The sequence below is a fragment of the Protopterus annectens genome, chromosome 15.part0, assembly GCF_019279795.1.
Source record: "Protopterus annectens isolate FY-2018-M chromosome 15.part0, PAN1.0, whole genome shotgun sequence".
Lineage (NCBI taxonomy): Eukaryota > Metazoa > Chordata > Ceratodontiformes > Protopteridae > Protopterus > Protopterus annectens.
The window spans coordinates 120,462,089-120,481,955 of NC_056749.1; the positions used below are offsets into that span (position 1 = coordinate 120,462,089).

General features: G+C 45.3%; 1 protein-coding gene across 5 annotated transcripts in view; it reads left to right on the top strand.

Moving 5' to 3' along the window:
- Positions 1–19,867, top strand: part of PHKA1 (phosphorylase kinase regulatory subunit alpha 1) — a 3,177,076-nt gene that overhangs the window by 620,578 nt on the left and 2,536,631 nt on the right. For all 5 annotated transcript variants that reach the window (XM_044057561.1, XM_044057557.1, XM_044057558.1 and 2 more), the window contains exon 8: positions 12,149–12,247. In XM_044057561.1, coding sequence (XP_043913496.1) covers positions 12,149–12,247 — 99 coding nt within the window. The remainder of the gene's footprint in view (positions 1–12,148; positions 12,248–19,867) is intronic.

Here is a 19,867-nt window from a genome sequence, read left to right on the forward strand (position 1 = left end):
GAGATGCTAGCTGCTCAAAATGCCCTGACAGCCTTCAAGGACCTAATTCATCCGGGACAACTACTGATAAAGACGGACAGTACCATGGTCAAGTGGTACATAAACAAGCAGGAGGGGCACGCATTCTTACCCCCTTTGCAGACTAGCCATGGCTTTATGGGACACAGCATTGACTTACCAAGTTCATCTGCAGGCACAATTCCTGCCAGGAAAGGACAATACTCTGGCAGATGAACTAAGCAGAAACCTCATGGATCCCCACAAGTGGCACCTGGATCCACAAGTCTTCAGCATGATAACAAAGAAATGGGGACACCCGGACATAGATCTCTTTGCCTCCCCTCACAACTATCAACTGAAAAGATTCTGCACAAGGGCTTATCACAGACAAGCATGGAAAGTGGACGACTTATCTTTCAACTGGAAAAACCTATCAGTATATGCCTTTCCTCCACTGCCTCTCCTCCCCAAGATGCTCCTAAAGGTGAGACGGGAGAAACCAAAAATTATTCTGATTGCTCCAGACTGGCCCTGCTAGTACTGGTATCCTATCTTAAGGAACTTGTCTCAAAGCCCAGCCTGGACCTTACCTCAAATACCTCCCCTACTGTCCCAACAAAACAATCCGATTCTGCACAGCCAACTCAGGACTCTAAACCTGGCAGCATGGCGGATAATGTAGCCATACAAAACACACCTCTCAGTAAAGCTGTGATGAATGTCATTTTGGAAGCCAGAAGGCCTATTACTAGAAAATGCTATGCTGGAAAATGGAAGAGATTTTGTGCTTGGAACCAAGCTCAAGGAAATGACACAGCTGTTCCAAATATCCCTCAGATTTTGCAATACTTAACTGATATGCTGGACAAAGGCCTATCTTTTTCATCATTTAAAATTCATGCCTCTGCCATTTCGGCTCATTACAATATAGAGCCACCACTCTTTTCTCATCCTTTATTAAGGCAGTACCTCAGAGGAGCCAAAAATTTAAGGCCTCCAAGGAAACAGCCAGTGCCTGCATGGGACCTCAATTATGTATTGGAAAAACGCACCCTACCTCCTTTTGAGCCAGCTGCTACTGTGGATATAAAATTCTTATCTTGGCAAACAGCTCTGCTCCTAGCAATAACCTCTGCAAGACGAGTGTCAGAGCTACAGGCTGTCACGGCTGTAGGACCTTTTATCATTTTTTATCCAGACAGGGTCTCTCTGAGGTCAAATCCTACATTTATGCCCAAGATGGTGTCCAGTGTAGCCCTTAACCAAACTATTCATTTGTCAGCTTTTTATCCAAATCCACAGAACAAGGGGGAGAAAATTCTGCATTCTTTGGACGTACACAGACAACTTAGATTCTACTTGGACAAAACTAAAGTTTTCAGAAAGAACAATTTCTAGTGGCATATGCTGCAGGATCACAAGGAAAGGCTATTTCCAAGCAGACTATTTCAAAGTGGATAGGTCACTGCATTCGTTTCTGCTACTCTCAGCATGGCAAGCCAGTGCCTAAGGGCATTAGGCCACATTCAACCAGAGCTCCAGCCACTTCGGCAGCCTTTCTCAGGGGAGTACCAACCAAAGACATTTTAGAGACTGCTACTTGGAGTTCAGTGCACACCTTTACAAAGCATTACAATCTGACACTTTCCTCTAAATCCAGAGCAGGCTTTGCTACTGCAGTTCTGCAGGGCCTCATAGCCGCTCCTAATGTTGTTTAGCTCCAGCCACCCAACCATAGATTTGGGACTCTACCCAAATGTAATGACTGCAACAGTGAAACACGAAGAGCATAGTACATTTGTGCACACTTACCATAAATGTAGATGTTCGAGTGTATTCACTGTTATATAGCCTACCCTTTTGGGGGCACCTGACATATGGGGCAAGAAAAACTGAAGAAAATGACGTCGGCTGCATCTTTTATACCCCTGATGACCTGACGTCAGGGAAGGGGCAACAGCAACTGACGCAGGACCCAAGGCTTTGGAATTCAGGCCGACTGAGGGCAACCTGCCAGCAGGATTACCCAAATGTAATGACTGCAACAGTGAATACACTCTAACATCTACAGTTATGGTAAGTGTACACAACTGTACTTTCTTAACATACCTCTCAACTGCCCAGGTTTTCACAGAATGCCCAGATTTTTGCCTCGTATAGTTAGTCTGTTGCTGATAAAATTTGTGATTCTCTGGCAAATTAGTGAGGATTGAATTCACTAAATCTCACACATTGGGGTTTTAGACTTCATATCCTTCAGAAAATGCATGGTAACACAAAACTATTTATTCTATCCACTTATAAGTTTATAAGATCAATATTTAAAATGTGTCCCTAGCTTTGGGCCTCTGTCCCCCCATTGTTTTTGGCTTTGTCCATATTTCTTGTGCTAAGAGGTTGAGAGATATGGTGTTTGATGTAATGAGCAAAAGCCATTGAAGCTTATTCACATAGTATAATGTGCATGAAGATAAAAATGCATTTTCATTTTGCAGTGTTTCTTGAGACATAAAACTTTTGATAACTTGTGTGTTCAGTTATTTTGTGTTCATAGGTGTGTACTAGGCTAATGGCCCTGGAGCCTTTACAAGCCTAACCCATAGGATTGCCCTGGCATCATGCCACCCGACATTAGTTCCCAGTGCCTCTGTCAAGTAAAGACACTGGAGTGTTCCCTGGGGTGAATTTTCTGTTTCCCATCCACTCATCAAGATTTTTCTTGAATAGGGCCAGTGAGCTGCTCTGTTTGACATGTATGGGAAGTCTGTTGCACAGCACAGTCTGTCTCTGGGTTATGAACCTGTCCCTTCAGCATGTTCTGTTGATTGTGGTAATGAGGTTGATGTCTCTGGAGTGTGTTGCGGAGTGATTGGGATTTCTTTAGATGTAGCATTTCTAACAGAGCTGGGTCAGTCATGGCTTTGTAAGTCAAGCAGAGATCGCCTCTAAGTAGGCGGTATGAGACAGAGCATAGTTGGAGTATTTTGAGTCTGTCCATATAGGACAAGTGTTTAAGGCCTAGGATGGGTCATCTTTGTGAAGTACTTTTGCAGCCTCTCCACGTGTTGCAGGTGTCTAGTGAGGTACATGCCAAATTGGGGCATTGTACTTGATTGGCCTAATGAGGGAAGAGTAAAGGGAGATGGTGACCTCTTTCTTCCTAGATGCAAAACCCTTAGTAATGAAATGTGCCTCATAGAAGGACTTTCTGACCACAGTGGCAATGTGGTGGTCAAAAGAGAGGTTGCTGTCAACCTGTGTTCCCAGATCTCTTCTAACGCCTTCTGTATTCATTGGGCTACCGTCGATGTGGTAATTCGTGGGAACAGAGTTTTTCCCAAAGGGGATGACAACACATTTTTTGGTATTTAGCTTAATGCCATGGTTCTGACACCAGTCATTGGTCTCAGTGAGGGCTTTCTGTAGGATGTCAGCATCACTTGGGGAGTTAGTAATAGCTCCCAACTTGAAATAGTCTGTGAACTTTGTCAGCCGGAGTCCCTTCATGTTGGTCTGGACTTCAGAGAAGTAAATACCAAACAGGAAGAGGACCCACGACCGACCCCTGTGGGACTCCACTTGTGACTGGTCAACACTGTGACTTTGCGTCAGCTACTTTCACACTGTGGGTTCTATCTGTGAACCAGTTTGCAACCCACTTAGTGATATAGGGGTTGATGCCTAGCTTAGTGGGTTTTTTTTTATTCCTGAGTGGGGAATGGTATCAAAGACCTTGGCCAGATCAAGGTAGGCTGTATGAACCACCTTGCCTTCATCCACAGCTCTGGTGACTGACTCAAAGAAGTCGACCAGGTTGAGCAGGGATGATCTACCTTTCACAAAACCAAACTGTGTGGGATCCAGAGTTTGTAAGATTCCCTATATCCTTGTTTATTAGGTCCATGATGATGCGTTCCATAGCTTTGCATATCAGACTCCGGCTAATGGGGTGATAGTTCCCAAGGTCTGTAGTCACTCCTCCTTTGTGGAGAGGGATGACTGTAGTAGTGAGCCATTCGGTAGGGGCAAATCATGCGGTGAGGCTGTGATTGAACAGGGCACACAGGTGTGGTGCCAGTTCACTCTGTAATTAACGTAGAACACAGCCAGGGATATTGTCAGATCCCATAGAAGCTGTATTCTTGGCCTTGAACAGTGCTGTTTTAATATGTGCTGCAGTAATACTGGGTGCCTGGCAATCTACTGGTATTGTGATTGGTCCTTTGTGGGGGGAGAGAGGGGTATAGCTGACACTGAAACTGTCAGTATATTGGCAATATCAGTTGACTTGGTATAGGAGGTACCATTGTGCAGTAGCTCAGAGCAAATCTGGGTATTGACGTGGAGATTCTTTACATAACTATAGAAGGCCTTGTGGTTGTCTACTATCTGCTGCAATTCTGTTTTCATAGCTAGCTTTAGAGGACTTGATAAGGGATCTCAACTTTTGTTTAAGGCTGATAAGGGAGTTTTTCCGGTCTTGGGAATTCACCTTATTCCACATCAGTTTCTTCCTTCTGTTGTAGAGTTTGTTTATGGCAAGGGACCACCAGATTGGCTTCCTTGTTTTGGAGGAGAGTGTCTTGGTTCTATTGGGTATGGCGAGATCATGCATTTGTGTATGTGTTCATACAGTGCATTGGTATATTATTCAGCAGTCATACAATTATTCTCCATTTGCATGGGTGCCGTGAAGTTAGCCACCTCTGTTTTTAGGAACCCAAAGTTAGCTTTGGAGAAGTTTTTCATGGTGTTTACCTTTGCTGGGGGGGTATGGATTTCCAAGGTGATTAGTTTGTGGTCAGATCTAACCAGGGAGGAGGTGACTATTGGTGTAGAGCAACGGTTGCCCGTTAGTAATGACCAGGTCATGGATGTTGCTACCTCTAGTGGGGGTAAGAACAAGCTAGTCCAGGGCATTGGAATTAACAAATTCCAGGAAATGTTGGCAAATGTATTGGTACACTAGTAGATTTCCTAGTTAATGGAGGGGTAGTTGAAGTCGCCCAGTATGAGAGTGCTAGGTTGGACCCTACTATTCTCCAGGGTACTTAAAAACATGGAGTGTGAGTCTTGGCACATGATTGTGGACCTGTAGCAGGCTACGACCAGAACTGCTGTCTTACCCAATGTTAGCTGCACCTGAAGTATCTTTGTGTTATGTTGGGCTACCAGTCTGAAGGTGTACACATCCTTTATGAATATGGAAATACCACCACCTTTGGAGCTTCAGCGCAAGTTCTGGGGCCGAAAGGTGTGGAATGAGTTATAGTCTGATAGTGCAAGGCTGCTTTTTGCTGCTTTGAACCAGGTCTCTGTTACAGCACAAATGTCGATGTTCTCCATTTTAAGTAGTGCTTCGAACAAGTGCATTTTGAGATTTAGACTTCGAGCATTGAGCAGCATGACCCTCAGATACTTCTAGTATTGAGCAGCATGACCATCAGATTGCATTTGTTTGTAGCTGTTACTGTGGTAATTTGGTCTTTGAAACACTGCCTAAAAAAAGGTACTATAGGGGTGGCAAGAGCCTTGGCCAGTATCTTGAAGCCCAGGGTTGGCAGATGCAGGCCATCTCTGGCAAAGCCTCGAGGTCTGTCAATCATGTCATCCCATGCAGACAAGTACTGGATCCCCTTAGAATGACAACAGAAACTTGGCCAGTTGTTGAAATCAGTAATTTTCTGCTTGTAGTGTGCTGTCATTCTGGGTGATGGTTGGATGCTGCTCAAGGCTAGGGTCATAGCTGCCTGGACTTCATAATCCGAGAGCTCCTCCATGTCTCTCTTCATGTAGTCCAGTGTTTATTAATGTCTATTAAGTCTTAATATAAGTGAGCTGGTATTTTTGTTGTTGCAAGCAACATTTTCACAATGGTTATGTACATTGGAAACTGTCAGTCTGTTATTAGGAAGTTAAATTATTTTTTTCTCTTGAGTGTATACAGTGATGTTAAGTTGTCTATCTCGCCTTCATTCTTGCTGGATGGGTCGGATCCAATCCTCGGCTCCGACTCGGCCAATACTAAAGCTCGAGAGCTAATTCCACTGGCTCGAGGCTCCCCTATATCCGACAATGCTAGGTGATAACTACTCAGATCTCGTTTGCCGCTTAGCTGACGAGGTGCTTTTCTACCGGCTCTGGCAGGTTAGTGAAGAATTTAATTCTAAATTTTCAATTCTTAGACCCCTAGTACCCTTTTTTACTGAAACCTTTAGTTTTAAATCCCCTTTTTCCTGGTTTGACAACTTTGTTGCCCCTTTTTCCCTCCTTTATTCCTCTTTAGTTTTAGGCCTTAGGCCCCTTCTAGTCCCCTTGTGTGACTGGTATTTTATTTTTAATTAAGGCCTGTGTGTGTGTCTGTGTGCGTTTTCTTGGACCTTTTATTATGTCTAAGGAATCTAAGGTTTCAGGCTTCAAGAAGTGTGACTCGTGCTGTCAGAAAATGTCTCTGACAGACGGTCACACTTCTTGTATGTATTGCCTGGGACCTTTGCACCTGCAGGACTCTTGTGCTGTTTGCCATGGTTTTAGCCCTAGAGTCCTGCAGGAATGCAAGAATAAATTAACCTTGCATGGCTTATTAAAGCCTGAAAGCCCCCCCCCCCCCCCGACTCAGTCTGTGTCGGGGAAGCCTTCTAAAACTTCCAAACAGTCGGCTCCGGTTTCTGAGTCGACTTCTGGAAATGTAAAGTCTGCTTTGACATCGGCTCCGGCCGGAGCCGATGTCTCCAAGCCTCATACTGTTATCTCGGCTCCGGCTGGAGCCGAGGTTGATATAACTCCGTTGGCTCCGATACTTTTATCGGAGCAACCTTCTAGGAAGAGATCTAGATCCCCCTCTATCGGCTCCGTGCACTCGGCACCAGGATCCCCTCTTCTTTCTGAACAGAGCCATAGAACACATTCCTCACGGTCTTCCAGGCTATCTGACCACGATTTGCAAAGGGTAGTGAGTAGACTTCTCAAGTCCGAGGCACTGGCCCAAATGCTGCATAGCCCGACTCCGCAGTCAGTGGCTATTTCCATTCCCCAATGTATTCCTCCTCCAACTCCTTTCAGTTCGGAGCCAGGGCTTGTCGGAGCCATGACTGTCAGTGCGTCGGATCCGATACCTTCCCTTTCGGCTCAGTCGTCTGCTCCGATCTCCTCCTTGGAGGGATCTCGGCGCCGAGCTTCCCTTGGCTCCGAGGGGGCGAGTGGCATCGGACCCTTGTCCGACCCCGCTCTCCCTCTCCGGGCTTCGGCGCTGGTGAGTTCGGCTCCAACATCGGCCTCGGAGCCGTCCCTGTCAGTGCCGGGGGGGGGTCCTTGTCTCTTCGGAGCGGGGACCTCTGGCCTTGCCTGATAGGGGTGCCTTCGAGGTCATGCGGAGCGTGCTAGAACCAGGGTCTTCCCCACAGTCCGCTCCGTCGGCCCCTCCATCTTCAGTGCCTGCAGTGATTTCTACCCACCCCCTTGCATTAGACCGCAGAGAGCCAACTCCTCAAGTTTCCCCATTGGGAATTTCCTCCTCTTCCGAGGCCTCTCCTGACCCGGTAGGAGATCCCCCTAGGAAGAGGCAGTGCAAGAGGAAGCACATTGACTCCCCTGAGTCTATCACCTCTGACACTGACTTAGAGGAATCTGAAGGTTCCCCTCGATCCCCCTCTGAGGATGTCTCCTTTGCTGACATCCTTGAGATCCTGAAACAGAGGGGGAACTGGCCAGCCCTTAACCCTTCGGAGGATGAGTCAGTGTATCTTGAGGCGTTTGGCTCTCGCCCTTCTACCTCCTGGGTGTCCCCTCCCTTTGACCCCCTTATGGAAGTGGTGGCAAGGAAGGCCTGGACGGCTCCTGATTCAGTGGAACCCACCCTGAGGAGGCCATCTCAGTTTATTACTGCCCCTAGAGATAAAGATTTTTTATCCAAAGGTGTCCCCGTTGATGCCATGGTGGTGGCTGCGGCCACTAAGAAGGAGTTAGCTGATCCTTCAGTTCCTGTCCATCCTCCTAATAAGGAATCTAGGACCATGGACAGGTACGGTAAGCGGATGTTCTCGTCAGTGACCTTTTCAATGCGGTCGCTGAATTACTTATGCCACTTCACTTGTCTCCAGAGAGATTTACTCAAGGATATGAGTGAAGTGATAAAGGATCCTACAGCTGAGGGGTTCCAAGACAGAATGAACTCCCAGTTGGCAACCCTGAATTCCATCATTAACTCCTCCATGCGGCTTATCTCATATGCTGCGGATGGGGCGAGTAGAGCCACAGGCACAGGTGTTGCCTTACGACGTCACGCCTGGATGCGGCTGTGCAACTTTGCGGACCCTTTCAAGGTGTCCTTCACCAATTCTCCCTTTGATGGATCATCCTTGTTTGGTCCACAGGTGAAGGATACATTGACCAGGTGTGAGGTAGAAGGTAAGACTCTCTCTGCCGTAGGAGTCCGTTTTTCTACCCCTTCTAGACCCTATCCCAAAGGTCAGAGGGGAGGAAAGATGTGGTTCCGTAAACAATCCCAGGGAGTCTCATCTGACGCACAAGGTCGATTCCCCTCTAGAGGCAGAGGGGGGAATAATAATAATAGACGCCACCCTAGAGGCAGAGGAGGTCCGCAAAACCAGGGTAGCAGAGAAACGTTCTCTGATAAACCCTTTCAGCATCCCTGAGGGGCTGCCCGGCTGTCCACCTTCGGAGGCAGTCGGGGGAAGGTTATCCCTGTACCCAAAAGTCTGGCTTTCCCTTACTCGAGACAAGTGGGTACAGTCGATCATATCCGAGGGTTACAAAATTCCCTTTATTCACATCCCATCCCAACCCAAAGGATCCCTTCCAGACGTTCCACCTGGTCTAAGGGAACAAGCAGCATTAGAAATTTCAAAGCTGCTATCAAAGAGAGCTATCCAATCAGTCCCAGCAGACCAGCAAGGATCCGGAATCTACCCCAAATTCTTTTTGGTACCAAAGAAAACAGGGGACTGGAGACCCATACTGGATCTCAGCAACTTAAACAAGTATGTCAGGAAAACAAAATTCCGGATGGTCACGCTACAGTCCATTCTACCCTTCTTGGGTCAGGACAATTGGATGTGCTCGATAGATCTTCAGGACGCGTACTACCACATCAAGATGAACAGACGCTCCAGAAGATTTCTCTGCTTCAGGCTGGGAGCCAGTCACTACCAGTTCAGAGCCCTGCTCTTTGGTCTCACTACAGCCCCCCGTGTGTTTACCAAATGCATGGCAGTGGTCGCGGCTCACCTGAAACATCAAGGATTCCAGGTGTTTCCATATTTAGACGACTGGCTCCTTACTGCCACCACCAGACATCAGCTTCTTCTATCCAGGGACTTCACCATCCAAATTTGCCAAGCTCTAAGCATTTCAATAAATTTCGAAAAATCTGCTTTGTCGCCTTGTCAATCTATTACCTTTATAGGCGCCACCTTAGACACACTCAATCTTTCAGCCAGACTCACAGAGCAGAGAGTGTCAGACATTCGGAAACAACTTTCCCTTCTCTTACAATGCAACAAAGTCAAAGCCAGACTAGATTTGAAGGTGTTAGGACTCATGGCAGCAGATTCCACATGAGGATCCTCCAATGGATGCTGTTTACTCAATGGTCCTTCCAACAGCTCCCGATGTCCCATACCATATTGATAACTCAATCATGCAAGAATCAACTGTCTTGGTGGATCACATCACCTCAGGTTCTCCGAGGAAGACCCTTCACTCCCCCCCCCCCCAGTCGCCACGTTGACAACAGACGCCTCCCTGATCGGGTGGGGGGGCATTATCAGGGCAGGACAGTCCAAGGCACGTGGCAACCTTTCGAGTGCCACTTGCACATAAATGTCTTAGAGATGAGAGCAGTGCTTTTAGCGTTGCAAGCCCTTCACGACTCTCTTCCCACTGGGACTATTGCAATTCATACGGACAACATGTCCGTAGTGTGGTACATCAACAAACAAGGCGGAACCAGATCATACCCCTTATGTCAAGAGGCACTCAGACTTTGGCAATGGGCAATCTCTTCTCAGCATTTTCTGATAGCAATGCACATTCCTGGGAAATCCAACGTGATTGCAGACAAGTTGAGCAGGGCAATTCTCATGCCCCACAAGTGGTCTCTAAAGAAATTAGTTCTAGAAGAAGTATTCCTAAGATGGGGCCACCCTTGCTGCGATCTTTTTGCTACTCCCCAAAACAGCAAGTGTCACGACTTCTTCACTCTCTTCCTGTTACCAGGCCATCCCACCAGAGACTCTGTAGTCCACGATTGGCCCCAGGGACTTCTATATGCCTTTCCCCCTTTTCCACTGATATCTCAACTAATTCAGAAAGCCATCGCTCTGAGAGTGACAATGATCCTCATTGCCCCTTACTGGCCTCGACAGATATGGTTTCCGTTTCTTCATCATTACCTTTTGGAGCAGCCTTGGCATCTGGACCCAGTACCAGATCTGTTAACCCACCAATCGGGTCAGCTGCACCAATCTCTGCATTCTCTAAACCTCACAGCGTGGTTTCTCTGATTCCGACCTTAGCCAGGCTTCCCTCAATATCTCGCTCGGTCCGAGATATCTTGATAGCCTCTCATAAATCTTCTACCTGGAAGATTTATAGTAGCAAATGGAAACGCTTCTCTTTTTGGGCAACATCAAAAAACATAGATCCCTTTACTGCACCTATCCAGTCTATTCTAGACTTTCTAGCAGAGCTCTTTCATTTAGGATCATCTGCATCTACCATTAGAGTTCAACTGGCTGCCATATCTAATTTTCATGTAGGTGTCTCGGAGTCTAGCATCATGGCTCACAAACTCTGTAAAGCCTTTTTAAGGGGCGTATTTCTTCTCAAACCTCCAGTCAAAGATCCCCCGCCTCAATGGGATTTGAACTTGGTTCTGGCATCCTTAATCCTTCCCCCCTTCGAACCAGCGGCTTCATGTTCTCTGAAGTTGCTTTCTTGGAAGACACTTTTTCTGGTAGCTATAACTTCAGCGAGAAGGGTATCCGAACTCCATGCTCTGTGCAGTCGTCCTCCTTACTCAGTGTTTCACAAAGATAGGGTATCCCTCCGTACTAATCCATCCTTTTTACCTAAGGTTTCCTCTCAAGCAAACCTAAACCAAATTATTGATCTCCCCGTCTTTTTCTCTAACTATTCAAACAGGTCGGAACAAAAGCTACATTTTCTGGATGTTCATCGCCAACTTAGCAGGACTAAACAATTCAGGAAATCTGATCAACTATTTCTATCATATGCGGAAGGGAAATTGGGCCTTCCTGTTACTAAAGTATCCCTCTCTAGATGGCTCACCTCTACAATTCATCTATGAGATCAGACATCAAAAACTACCTTCAAGACCTAGAGCTCATTCAACTAGGGCGTTAGCTACATCCGTAGCTTTTCAGGATAGGCTGCCAATAGATTCCATTTGTGCAGCAGCCACCTGGGCTTCTCCTCATACCTTAATTTCACATTACAAATTGGACATGGTCTCCAGAAACTGTGCCAACTTTGGTTCCACTGTTCTCAAGAGTCTGTTCCGATAGGCCACCCGGGATAAGGTGCTAGGGACGCGGTCCCATCCAGCAAGAATGAAGGCGAGATAGGCAACTTAACATTAAGAAGTTATGTACCTACCATAACGTTCCATGTTAGTTGTCTTCTCGCCTTCTTTCTTGCGTCCCACCCTCCTTCCCCCAAGCCTGGACAGACCGATAGGAATTCAGTTTGTGATCTTCCTCTGGAAGTCGTCATTCTCACACGTTCTTCCACCTCCTTTTCTCCTTTCTTAGGTCTGCGATACCTTTCACGCAGGTTGTTATTGAGGTGGGTTTCCCTTCTCCATTCTATGGAGACTAGGATTGCTTGGTATAGCTATCAAACGAGATCTGAGTAGTTACCGCCTTGCATTGTGGGATATAGGGGAGCCTCGAGCCGGTGGAATTAGCTCTCGAGCTTTAGTATTGGCCGAGTCGGAGCCGAGGATCGGCTCCGAACCCATCCATCAAGAAAGAAGGCGAGAAGAAGACAACTAACATGGAACGTTATGGTAGGTACATAACTTCTTAGTTCGTTATCAGATCCTGTGTCAGAATGATCAGATGTTGCCAAGTCTTGCTGATCTTTGTGCTCACTTTTCTGCTTCTAGGCAGCGCTTGAAGCCTTAGATGAACTTGATCTCTTTGGTGCCAGTGGAGGTCCACAGTCAGTAATACATGTCTTATCTGATGAAGTACAGCATTGTCAGGTGAGTTGCAAATCATCGTACTGATAGTGAAACATTTCATAATCGGCAAATGCTGGCTGGCAAACATTGATTGCTTTTGCTGAATCCATTGGATGGGGTAAAGTGCATCTTTTATGCATTCCTGATATGTGGAGTTGTTAATAAATTGTGCTTTGTGATTATGTTGGTGCAGCAGTACATAATAAGCTACATATGTCAATTAGGTGATTAGAGTTGGAACATCCTTGAGTGACCTTCAGCCTTTCATGTGGTGAGAAAAATTGCAGTGACCCAGCACTGTCTTCTAGATGAGACATTGTCATGAAAATGCAAGCTGTTAGTCCACCAATTTTGTATTAATAAGTCAAGCTGCCTAATTTTTATTTTATTAACCTATTTATAAAAAGATTTTTTAAAAACGTGTTACTTTCAGCATGTTAGTTTGATCTTCACAGTGCAACAGACTGTTTTCAAAATTAGTCAAGTTTAAACTAGAATTGTTAAGAACTTTATGAAACAAGTTGAGAATATACTTCATTAAAAGAAATGTAGGTGAGTGTTTTTCTGCTTACTACATAATGTATGCGGAATAATGCTATGATGATGTGCTAGTCTTATGTGTATCTTACTTTTAATTACTGTTTGTATGCTTTTAAGTATGTCAGCCATGTTTTTGCCATTGTGCATTCTGTCTTTTTAATCTGCCCTTATGGCGTAAGCAGATAGTTCATCTGTGAAATTACCATGTTGTTCCTGTGTGTGTGTATTTCTTCTGGGTGTTTTTCTTCTAGCTTCAGACGTGTTGCTTAGATTGATAGACTACTCTATAATCTCCCAAGCTTTGCGTTTGTACATGGTGTTGATTGTATTGTCTCACAGTGACCATTAATGTGACTGCTTAATTACTGATAATGGATGGATCATATTCTTTAGCATTGAGAAGAAATGTGCAAGTCTGCTGTGACTGGGAGAAGAAAAAAAAAACTTTAATTCCCCCCATTCCTTGAGAACTGAGAAGGGACCTCCTTTGGCATTCTTTACCACCTGCAAAGCTTATTGTGGTAACGGTTATGGACATTCTGCTGATGTCCTTCAAGGATGCATCTGCAGTCATAACAAATGGGTTGTCCTGTCGTCAGGCAGCCCTTCGGTCGGCCGGATTCCAAAGTCTGGGTCCGGCTTCGGCTGATGTCGCACTTCACCCGACGTCATCTCTGCTGGTCTTCGGGTATAAAGGCATCAGCCGACGCCATTTTCCCCAGTCTTTCTTGCCGTGGCGCCCAAGCAGAAGCTGTTCGCAAGTGCCGGTCGGTCAGATCCAGAGATTACTACTACCGAATACTACTTCAAGACTTCTAAAGCTAAGTACCCCGTTGGGGACTCTTTCTTGCCTCAGCCGATGTCAGAAAAAGTAAATAACTGTTTAACTTGTGGGAAACAAATACCTCATAAAGATTTCCACTCTTACTGCCTACCTTGCTTAGGCCCAGACCACGACGTAGCAGCCTGTTTAGCCTGTGCTTCCTTCAACCGACGAACGCTTAGGCGTCGGTCGGAGTTTACTGAACAGTTTTTCGGCTCAGATTTTGCGTACATTATGCCGTCGGATCCTCCGACTACTCAAATTGTTAAAAACCGCAAAGAAAAAGACCGGCACTCGCGGTCCGCGGTTTCGGCCGAAACCACGGTTAAGCAAGCCACGAGTGTCTCGGTTTCGGCCGAAACCGAGAAAACGGGTCAATCTTCAGCCGAATCCATGACTACTACTGAGGCTCCTGCTACCTTAGTTGAATCGGCCTCTGAAGTTTTGCCTACTACTGTGGTTCCTAGTGAATTATCAGACACCATCCCTTTGGATGTCTCTACCCCAGCACGTGGTGCTGCTAGGCCTCCTGCAGCCATGTCTATTAAGGCCTTTGCCAGGGCTAAAGCAGCCAAAACTGTCAAATCAGTGCCTGCTAAGCCCCCCTCACACAGGCCCACTTCTAGTTCACAAATGCTTACTCTGGCAGAGGATTTAATATCCTTAATTAGGGGATCCCAATCTCACCCAGACAGGGCCTCTCATCCTCCAGAAAAGAGACCTAGAGCAGAGCCCCCCGAGCCAGTGTCCTCTGATGATTCTTCGGATGACTCAGACATTACAGATCAGCCAGAGGCTCCTTTTTCTACTTATGAAGATTCCGATGCTGAAGAATCCATTCCATCTGCCTCTCCACCAGAGGAATTTTCCTTTGGGGAAACCTTACATGCCATGAGAGAACATTTCCAATGGCAGGGACAAGATTACTCAGATTCAAGAAAAAGGCTTAGGACCTTTCTGCACTTACCACAACATAGGCCCTTAGCTATACCTCCAGTTCTGCCTGTTGTGGATGATGCATTTAATGATGTTTGCACTGCTCCTGATACTTTACCTCCAGCCCCTGCCAAACCAGATAGATTTTACAGGGTGCCAGACACTCATCACCACCTATACAAGGCCCCTCTTGCAGATCCTGAGACTATATCCCAGGGGCCTAAGGCAGTAGCCTCGACCTCAGCAAAAACCCTCTCCTTCTGAAAGGGAATCCAGGTCCTTAGAGAGATGGGGGAAAAAAGTTTACACCTCTGCTACTCTCTCAGCTAGAGCTTTAAACTGTCAGTTTCATATGATCCAATACCAAGAGTTTATGCTTGATCAGTTAACTAAGAAGCTGTCCTCTGATGACTCCTTAGATAAGAAATATGTTTTAGAAATGGTGAATAACATTCAGCAGGTTAGTAACCATTCCTTAAAATGTGGCTATGATGCACTGGAGGCTTCATTTAGATCAGCCATGACTGGCACAGTGATAAGAAGGCATGCATGGTTGAAAGAACAGGTCTTGTCGGATCATGTTAAAGCAAAGCTGTTAGATGCTCCTATGGATAAGGCCAGTCTATTTGGTACCCCTGCTCAGCAAGTAATGAAGAAAATGGAAGAGAAGGCAAAATCTGTACAAACAGTTAAGGATTTCTTACAGGTTCAGCCCCCAAGGTTTAGCAGGAACTGGCCTGCCAAAATTGGTCCTTTCCAGACTCCTCAAAATCTCAAAGAGGCAGGAATAGACGCTCTAGAGGCAGAAATCAATCCAGAGGAGGTGCCTACAGAGGACGCCAGTGGCAAGGCAATAACCAGCGAGGCACAGACACAACCACTGCCACTGCAACAGGACAGTCACAGTGACTTGGCTCTGACACCGCCTACCAGGGAGCAAATAGCAGCACCTTTAGGCGGAAAGTTAGCCTTATTTTCGAAAAATTGGCACTATATCACAAAAGACAAGTGGATTTTGCAAACCATAGACCAAGGCTACAGGTTCTACTTCCACACCTTACCAGTAAAAAGAGGAATGCCAAACCTACCTCCAAATCAAAAAACAGAAGCTCTAAAGCAGATAGCTCAATTAACAAAGATGAGAGCTGTGGAAAGAGTACCAATAACAGAACAGGGCAAAGGATTCTACTCCAGACTCTTCCTAGTACCAAGAAAAGAGAAAAATTGGAGACCTATTCTCGACATGTCCGTCTTAAACACATTCATCATTGTCCCAAAATTCAAAATGCTGACCCTACAGCAACTTCTTCCCATGCTGGGCAAGGAGTGTTGGCTGGTAACTCTAGATCTCAAGGAGGCATACCTGCACGTCCCCATACGACAAAATTGCAGAAGATACCTCAGATTTCTTGCAGGATCAGAGCATTATCAATTCTCAGCATTGCCCTTTGGCTTATCTACTGCGCCCAGAGTATTCACAAAATGCCTGGCATCAGTAATCGCTCATTGCAGGCTACAGGGAATCCAAATTTATCCATACCTGGACGACTGCCTGTTACAAGCGGACAACAAAAGCAAGCTGACAACAGATTTACAAAGAGTCATTTGCTTACTACAAGCCCTGGGATACACAGTTAATTTAAAAAAGTCAAGACTGATACCATCCCAGACAAGAACATTCTTGGGTGCGGAATTGGACACAGTAAAACAAATGGCATTCCTAACTGCAGAAAAACAAGAACAACTCCCTCTTTACTTCTTGGCATTAACAAAGCAGAACAAACTAACAGCAAGAAAAGTACTGCAGGCCTTGGGCTTTATGGCATCATGCATAATCCTGGTACCCCATGCCAGACTGCATATGAGAAAGCTACAGTGGTACCTAAAGAATTTATGGTCTCATCACAGGCACAGCTTAGAAACCGAAATTCCAATAATCCCATGCCTGAAACAAGAGTTCCTATGGTGGTCTCAAGCATGCCAGTCAAACCCAGGCTTGCCATTCCACAACTTACAAGCAAGCCAACCCATCACAATGGACGCCTCAGACCTAGGCTGGGGGGCGCACATGTTGGACAAATGCATACAAGGAGTGTGGACTCCAGACCAGCTGCACCTGCACATAAACCAAAAAGAAATGCGGTCAGTAAAACTAGCAATCCAGAAATTCAGACCATTCCTCAAAGAAGGCCATTTAATGATAAGGACAGACAACACCACAGTCATGTGGTACATCAACAAACAGGGAGGCACTCATTCATACCCCCTATGCAGGATGACTCTGGACCTTTGGAATATGGCTCTGAGCTACAACATCCAGTTACAGGCAATATTTGTGCCGGGAAAAGAAAACACCCTAGCAGACATGTTAAGCAGAACCACCTCGGATGCTCACGAATGGATGCTACACCCGGACATCTTCAAGGCCATCACAAAGAAATGGGGAATGCCACAAATAGACCTATTCGCATCCCCACTCAATCACCAGCTCAAAAAATTCTGCACAAGGACATACCACCCACTGGCATGGAAGGTGGACTCTCTATCCTTCAGTTGGAAACGCCTGACAGCATATGCATTTCCACCTCTTCCTTTGATGCACAAGGTACTACTGAAAATCAAAGAGGAACGTCCAAGGATAATTCTGATACCTCCGAATTGGCCAAGACAACACTGGTATCCATTGCTGAGGAGCATGTCTCAGGGGAGAATGTGGTCAATACCCCTGATGTCTTTGATGTTAACTCAGAACAACTACAACATCATGCACCCAAACCTACAAACCTTGCAACTAACTGCCTGGAACCTCACATAACAGCAACTAACCCAGACTTATCCCAAAGGGTTAAAGACATTATCCTTGAAGCCCGCAGACCTTCAACAAGAAGGAACTATGCAGGAAAATGGAAAAGGTTTGTCGTTTGGAGTACTGAAAGAGGAAAAGATGTGTCGAACATAGATATTGCTAACATCCTGGAGTACTTGGCAGAGCTTCTACATACAGGCCTGTCCTATTCCTCCATCAAGATACATGCATCAGCTATTTCAGCAGAATACAGCTTCGATCCACCTGTCTTTTCGCATCCTCTTCTCAGGCAGTTCCTCAGAGGGATCAAGAATGTAAAACCTCCTAGGAAACCACCATTACCAGCATGGGACTTGAACTTTGTGCTAGAAAAATTGACACTCCCTCCATTTGAACCAGCAGCAACAGCAGATCTTCAACACCTATCATGGAAAACTGCTTTCCTACTGGCAATTACTTCAGCAAGGAGGGTTTTGGAACTACAGGCCTTAATGGCAGTACAACCCTTCCTAATCTTCCATCAAGATAGAGTGTCCATGAGAACTAATCCTACATTTATGCCTAAGGTGGTATCCAGAGTGTCTTTAAACCAGGCAATCCACCTACCTACCTTCTTCCCAATCCACAGAACAGGGGAAAGACTGCTGCATACCTTGGATGTACATAGACAGTTACGCTACTACCTGGACAGAACCAAAGGTAACAGAAAACTGACCAGCTTTTAGTAGCCTATGCAACAGGAAGGGAAGGAAAAGCAATTTCCAAACAGACAATCTCCAAATGGATAGGAAATTGCATAAGATTCTGTTACTCCTACCATGGAAAACCAATTCCACAGAACATAAGACCTCATTCTACAAGGGCTACAGCCACTACCACAGCTTTCTTACGAGGAGTGGCAACCAAGGACATTATTGAGGCGGCTACTTGGACCTCCGTGCATACATTTGCCAAGCATTATAATTTACCTCTATACTCTAGATCCCGAGCAGGGTTTGCCACTGCTGTATTGCAAGGGATCCTAACTACACCATAATTCTTCTTCCTCCTCCCTAGTTTGGCTATGGTATTCTACCCATTTGTTATGACTGCAGATGCATCCTTGAAGGACATAGTACAGTTTTGTACCTACCATAAATGTAGATGTCCGAACAGGATAGCATCTGCAGTCAGGATTACCCACCCTCCTTCCCCTCTGTGGTACTCCTAGGTATTTACCCTCCTAATAGCTAGCTGGGGGGGGAGTCTCTTATGGTGTATTTGTTTGTATATATGTACATACATGCTTATTTTTTGTGTTTGCCTTCTACTATTTTGGAAACATTGGCATTTATCCAAAATTTAGCTTTCCAAGTGGGCAACTGGCATCTGGGGCAAGAAACACTGAGGAAAATGGCGTCGGCTGATGCCTTTATACCCGAAGACCAGCAGAGATGACGTCGGGTGAAGTGCGACATCAGCCGGACCCAGACTTTGGAATCCAGCCGACCGAAGGGCTGCCTGACGACAGGACAACCCATTTGTTATGACTGCAGATGCTATCCTGTTCGGACATCTACATTTATGGTAGGTACAAAACTGTACTTTTTCAGCCTTCTGTTTGTAACTGAATGTTGTTTTTTACACCCGGATACACCAGATTGGGCAGTTTCTGGGCTATTTAGCTTGACATCTGAGCATTGTACTGTGTGTAATTGCTATTTCTATTAGAAAATTAGTGTGCAAAATTTTCTAAAAAGTGATTCCTTTCTTTTACATTAAATTTAATCTGTACTATTGATCAGAATGCCCACTGGTGGCTGGTAATATGCAGGTAGCAGAGAATATATTTTCAGGAATGCTATTGAAAACAGTGTAACTTGATCATCAGCAGGTGATTACTGGAGCCGCATCATAAAAAAAAAAAAAAATAGCTCAAATAGCTTCAGTGCACGTGATGGCTTCCACTGTTTTTTTTTTTTTTTGAGGGGGGGGGACAAATACACTTGGGGTGTACTTTTCAACTGCTATAATTTAGGCATAATACTATGATTTTTATCCCTCAAATTTTGCCTTTCTCCTCGTAGATTGACTGATTTTCATTATAGAAGTAACCCTGTTCAAAGGTAATTACATTAGTAAATTACTGAAGTAAATCTGTACGAAGATCATTAATATTTTGAGGTCTAAAATCTAAAGTTTTTGTTTTAATAAAAATAAAGTATCCCTCTTTTGATCCTTTGCTAGGCTTTTTATCAAGGCCGGCATTATTATTTTTAATATTCAGAGGTTGAGAGGCATGCCCAAATGTGTTTCAAGTAAGTGAGACACTTGAGGAGTATATAAAAAAATCAAACGACAAATGTATGGAAAGACATGAAGGATGATTTAAGTGGCTATTCAGATGAACTGATTGAACTGTGGAAATCACAGTCTGAAATGCAGGCTTGTCTGAATATGTAGCTTTTCAATAACAGTTTCAAAAATAGAGTTGGAGGACAAATCTTTTTCTCACACTAAAACTGGAAGGAAAAGACTGCATTAATATCACAAAAAG